Here is a 5,879-nt window from a genome sequence, read left to right as displayed (position 1 = left end):
GCGCACGGCCCCTCTCAGCTGATGCTGCAGGAACTAGCTCAGATGCCCTTTCATCAGGGAAACCCAGTTCAGTTCTCACACCACGCACACGCACACGCATGCGCACGGCCCCTCTCAGCTGATCCTGCAGGAACTAGCTCAGATGCCCTTTCATCAGGGAAACCCAGTTCAGTTCTCACACCACACACGCGCACGCGCACGGCCCCTCTCAGCTGTGAGCTCAGGGAGCAGTAACGGGACCTGACTTCCTTGCTGGGGCCCCAGCAAGGCTCACTGCACTCGGGGCCCAGTAGGCGCCTGAATAGGGCCGGCCGATGGGGTGGGTGCCTGGGCCTCTAGCTGACTGAGGAGGCAGCTGGCACCCGACGCCTTCCCCTCCCACCAGATCGAGGAGGACGCCTACCAGGAGGACCTGGGCTTCAGCCTGGGCCACCTGGGCAAGTCGGGCAGCGGGCGGGTGCGGCAGACACAGGTGAACGAGGCCACCAAAGCCCGGATCTCCAAGACGCTGCAGGTACGGCCGCGGGCTGTGGCGGGGACTGAGGGTGAGGGGCTGCGGGCTTGGGCGCTGGGCCCCAGCCACAGTCTGCACCTCCCCGGCCCTCCCCACAGCGGACCCTGCAGAAGCAGAGCGTGGTGTACGGCGGCAAGTCCACCATCCGCGACCGCTCCTCGGGGACTGCTTCCAGCGTGGCCTTCACCCCGCTCCAGGTACCGGCCCCCCGGGGTCAGGAGGCCCAGGGAAAACCCCTTCCCCTCCTGGGCTCCAGCTGCCTCGCCTGCGCGATGAGCACGCGACAGGGCCCCTCTCGGGGCCGCCATGGGGGGAGTAGGCACCGATGAAGCCCTTGAAGGGCGCATCTGGGTTCCCTGCACTCGGTGAAGTTGCCAGGGACCAGTTGGTCTCTATGACCTCGAGCAGGCTCAGTCCCTCCCTGAGGCTCTGGGTCCCCACCTTCCAAGAGCCGGGTGGCTGGGGCCACCTCAGGGCCCCGCACAGGAAAGGTCCTAGGTACGTGGGCTGGGCAGTCAGGACCCCAGCCAACCACCAGAGCACAGGATGGAGCCAGGGCAGGTCACTCACCTGTCGGGTCCGTGCCTCGGTTCATTCACCCACCAAATAGCGCTGGTGTGGCCCTTGGGATCTGAGGAGTACCAGCTCATTCCCTCCATCAGCAGGTGTCTGCTGAATGCCTGCTAAATTCCGAGCGCTGTTGCATGTGCCGGGACAAAGCCACAAAACAGAGACAGGAAGTTTTGCCCTCCCAGAGCTTAGGGGGTGGCAGGGGGACAGATAACTAAGATACATAGTGTATTGGAAGGTGGAAAGTGCTGGAGACTGAAAGGACTAAGGGAGATGGGGAGCCTCCAGGGGAGGCCTCAGCGAGAAGATGAGAGTCACCGTGTGTAAAACATTCACAACGATGCCTGCCACGCGTCGGGTCCCCGGAGCTGGTCGTTAAATCCTCGGTGGGGCTGGTGCAATTTGTGCTGGGACTGCAGGCAAGCCACTTACTTCTGGCACTCAGTTTCCTTATTCAGGAACCGAATAGGACCAGCTGTTCTCCGATGGTGGTGTTTTTAAAGTCTCCTGGGGAACCTGCTAAAAATTCAGATGCCCAGATCCTCCCCTCTTCCCCCACCCCCCGGCCCACAGAGTCAGAATCTCCCAAGGTGGGGGAGATTTGGGGGCTGGCAAACTGTCCACATGTTTGCCCAGAGCCCAAGGACCACTGGGAAGGGCCTGTGGGCCCCTGACATTTCATGATTCCTTCACTGGGAGCTGGGGGAGCTGGGTGGGGGGCATTGTTAGGGCCCAGGCCCGTCTCCCCACCCCATCCCATCTCCCTCACCTGCCCAGGGCCTGGAGATTGTGAACCCACAAGCAGCGGAGAAGAAGGTGGCTGAGGCCAACCAGAAGTATTTCTCCAGCATGGCCGAGTTCCTCAAGGTCAAGGGTGAGAAGAGCGGCATCGTGTCCACCTGAGGGGCGGTGCCCTGGGCCTTCTCCCGCGGAAGGGACACAGAGGCCCCACCTCTCTGAAGGGAGCGGGGTCAGGATGGGGCTGGGAGGTTCCGGCGAGGAGAGCCGCCCCGTGCCGGCCGGTGCTGGGACTGTCCGGCGAGGCATGGGAGGAGGCCCGGCCCCGGAGCACAGAGATCGCCGCCCCGCTCACACACACAGCCAGCCTTCATCACGCGTCTTTTTTATTTTAACCGGGAAGGGAAATACCTTTGGAATAAGTGCAATTAAAAGCACGTTATCAGGATCTGTCCTTGGCGAGTGATCGTTTGTCGAACACACGGGTGATTTGAGGAGCTACGGGGTTTGGGGGGACAGAGCTTGGGCTCCCTGGAATCTGGATCCAACCCCGGGTCTGTCACTTCCTCATCGTGCAGTCCCGGGAAGAGAAGAGCCCTCTCCATCTCCAGGCCCCTTAGAGAACCCCGGGCATTCTGACGCCCCAGCTTTCAATGCAGGCCGCCCTGGGTGGTCGTGGCATCTCATGCAGTTGGCCTCTGCCGCCTTCCAAGCCTCCACACTTCAACCACCAGGCGCACCTGTGAGGACGTAAAAGATGCCCAGGAAGCACTTAGCACTGGGCTCACCGTCAGGGCCCCACAACCGGGCACTTTTGTTATTCTGTCCAGTGTTTGCTGACGACTCCCCCTCCCACCCTGGTGTGCCAAGCCCCGGCAGGGTGGAGCAGACAGGTGCCCAGCCCTGGCAGGGACTCAGTGCTATGAAAGTTCCTGCCTGGTAAAGAGAGCGCCGTGCCGCCAGCTCCCACGCTGGGAGATGGGCTTCACAGCTGCTCACTTACCTGAACGGTCAGCACTTCTCTTAATTACCCAGGAGGACCAGCCTCGGGGGAGTGATGCTACGGGGTCTCTTTCTGGCTCACTGGGTCCTATCTGAGATCTCTCTCTTTCTGTTCCTCTCTCTGGGACTCCCCCATCACCACTAGGGGCTCTGTGTGTGTCTCCGGTCCCCAGTCCCTCCCTCAGCCCAGGGCTCTGTCTCTGGACCTCAGAGGCCCTCTCTGAATCTCTCCCCTCCCTCACATGAAAGAGTCTGCACACCGGGGAGGTTCTTTCCAAAGGCCAGATTACTCCAGGTCACATAACTGTTTCCCCAGATTTATCCCTGAACTTTAGATCAGCCTTGCTTAAAAGTGATGACCTTTGCTGATCTCTGTCTCTGGGCGTGCCAGGGAAGGGCCATCTGTCCAAAACTCTTCAGAGTCCCCATCTCCCCTGGCCAGACTGAATCGAACAGTGGAGGGGGCAAGGAGGTGTGAAGAATCTCAAGAAGGAATCTGAGTCACCTGGCCCTGCAGTCCCGAATACTCTTAGAGTTTCTCCAAGTTTCATATGCCTCAGAATTGCCTGGAAGGACTGTTAAAACGGGTTACAGGGCCCAGGTTTCCGATTCAGTTGGTCTACGGTGGGGCTCAAAAATGTGACTTTCTAACAGCTTCGCAGGTGGTGTTTATGCTGCTGATGCAGGGACCACACTTTGACAACCACTGCTCTAGAAAATCCTCTTATCAGATTAATGGCATGTTGGAATCATCTCAGGAATTTGCATTACTAATGTCTGGTTCCCATCCTGAGAAACCCTGATTTAATCAGTCTAGGGCAAGGCCTGGGTATCTGGATTTTTTTTTAAGCCCCCATGTGATTCTTACATGCAGTCAAATTTGAGAACCACTGCTCTGGACCCTTGCTACTCAAAGTGTGGACTGGCAGCACTGCCTGGTAATCTGTTAGAAAAGCAGGATCTGGGACCTCCTGAGTCAGAATCTGCATTTGACAAATCCCCAGGTGATTCCTGAGAAACCTCAAAGGCCCTGCTCCATCCAGGGACCACACTTTGTTGTTTTTGTTTGTTTGTTTGTTTTAGGTGAAGTATAGTTGATTTACAACAGGGACCATACTTTAAATAACAAGGGTCTTCTGGATCAATATTTCTTAAACTCTAACGAGGGACTTCCCTGGTGGTGCAGTGGTTAAGACTCCACACTCCCAATGCAGGGGGCCTGAGTTCGATCCCTTGTCAGGGAACTAGATCCCATGTGCATGCCACAACTAAGAGTTCACATGCCACAACTCAGCAGCTGGCGAGCCGCAACTAAGGAGACCGCCTGCCGCAACTAAGACCTGGCGCAACCAAATAAATATTTTAAAAAAACAAAAGACCTCTAATGATCACCCAGGAAGTTTGTAAAAATACAGATCCCTAGGCTTCACTTCCCAGATATGTGTGGGCCTAAGAGCACTGCGTTTTTACAAGCATTGCCTGCCTTGCCACAGGCGATTCTGATGCAGTTCTCACTTGCATTTCCCTTGGATTTATCTTACTTTCCTCCACCTAGAGGAGATGGGCAGAAATGACTTCATCTTGACTGTGTGACCCAGGGCAAATGCCTCCTGGTTTGCCAGAGCACCAGTGCCTAGCAAGTTTTAACCACAAGTCATTACCCGTGCTCATCCAGGTACTCATTCAGCAAAACGGTTACTGAGTGCTTCTTGCTGCTAAGCGCTGGGGATGCAAAAATCCGGAGGGGGAGATTCAAATAATTAAGAAAATGACAGTATACGTGCAAAAGTAAATCCGAATGAACAGGGCTCACGTGAGCACTCAGCACGGGAGGTCAGGGAAGTTTTCCCGCTAGAAAAGACCACTGAGCTGAGATCTGAAGGACCAGTAGGTGTTAGGAGGCAGCCGTGGGAGGGGAACAGGGACTCTCATCTGTACCTTCTGCGGCGTCCTCACAACACCAGGGAAATGGAGGTGCAGAGGAGAATTACTGTCCCACGGTCATGTAACCGCACAGAAGCAGGACAAATACTCCATGCCTCCATGGCGCTTCCCAACCAATTCAGCTATGCGTGATGCCAGTGACTTGGGGCATCGTCTCCCGCTTCCTTCCTTTTCTCCCTTCCTCTGTGTCTCAAAGATATGCCAAATACAGGCACTTGAAGACTGTGCAGCTCACAGACAGGGACCGGCCTGCCCGGCCAGGACCCAAGGGAGGTGGAAGGATGCTCCCAGGTTCCAAGCCTGCCTGCTACGCCCCGTTTCACACGCCTTAGGAGCGGTTACCGCCCACTCGCCAAACTATTGGACACTCTGGGAGGAACGATAACACGGCCAACGAAGAAGAGGGGTGGACCCTCTTTCCCGGCTCCTCCCTACCAGCCCAGGGGCTGTCTTCATTGGCAGATGACTTCAGCCCGGCCCCCGCTTTGAAGGCACCTGTCTTTCTCCCATTAGGTACGCGGCCTCTATCGCCCACTCTCCATGCCTTCCTCCGCTTTCCCCACCCACTTCCTGGACCAGCCAATGACTTCAGGGCAGAATGTCCCCCCACGGCCAATTGAAAACGGCTCCAAACTTGACGGACGACTTCCCGCCCCTGATCAGCCTAGCTCCTCCCTCCGACCAATTGGCTTAAGAGAAGGGGGCGGGTGTATCCAATCAGCACGACACAGGTCTCTGGATTGACGCACGAGTCCTCGCGCTGGCGTGTTGTGCCCCGAGGCGGGAGGAGGCGGAGGAGCGGGGAAGAAAACCTGAGCCAATCCTAGCAGCCCGCGCAGGAGGCCAATCGAACGCCGCGCCTTGGAGAGATTGCCCAATCGGAGAGAGGGGGCCGGCCGCATCCCCGCCAAGAACCAATAGAGCGCGTCCGAGGGGCAAGAGCGACGTGCGCCCGGAGCAATGACGGGCCTATATTCGGGGCTCGGGGGCGGGTCGGCGCCAGAGACGAGAAGAGAGGAGGGGAGGCCTCCTCCGCCGCCGCCATCTTGGACCGGGCCCGGTCAGCTTCCGCGGAGCCATCGGCAGACGCCGCGGCCTCCCTTGAGCCCCG

At 57.7% G+C, this 5,879-nt stretch overlaps 1 protein-coding gene across 1 annotated transcript in view; it reads left to right on the top strand.

Moving 5' to 3' along the window:
* The window catches only part of LOC112397899 (U4/U6 small nuclear ribonucleoprotein Prp31-like), a 5,502-nt gene extending 3,232 nt beyond the window's left edge, over positions 1–2,270 (top strand). The window contains exons 2-4 of the mRNA XM_024742200.1: positions 356–514; positions 613–711; positions 1,862–2,270. Of these exons, the coding sequence (XP_024597968.1) occupies positions 356–514; positions 613–711; positions 1,862–1,987 (384 nt within the window). The 3' untranslated portion in view covers positions 1,988–2,270. The remainder of the gene's footprint in view (positions 1–355; positions 515–612; positions 712–1,861) is intronic.
* The last annotated feature ends 3,609 nt before the right edge of the window (positions 2,271–5,879 follow it).

The sequence above is a fragment of the Neophocaena asiaeorientalis genome, unplaced genomic scaffold, assembly GCF_003031525.2.
Source record: "Neophocaena asiaeorientalis asiaeorientalis breed wild unplaced genomic scaffold, Neophocaena_asiaeorientalis_V1.1 scaffold614, whole genome shotgun sequence".
In the NCBI taxonomy this organism is placed as follows: Eukaryota; Metazoa; Chordata; class Mammalia; order Artiodactyla; family Phocoenidae; genus Neophocaena; species Neophocaena asiaeorientalis.
This window is presented reverse-complemented; position numbering and strand designations above follow the sequence as displayed.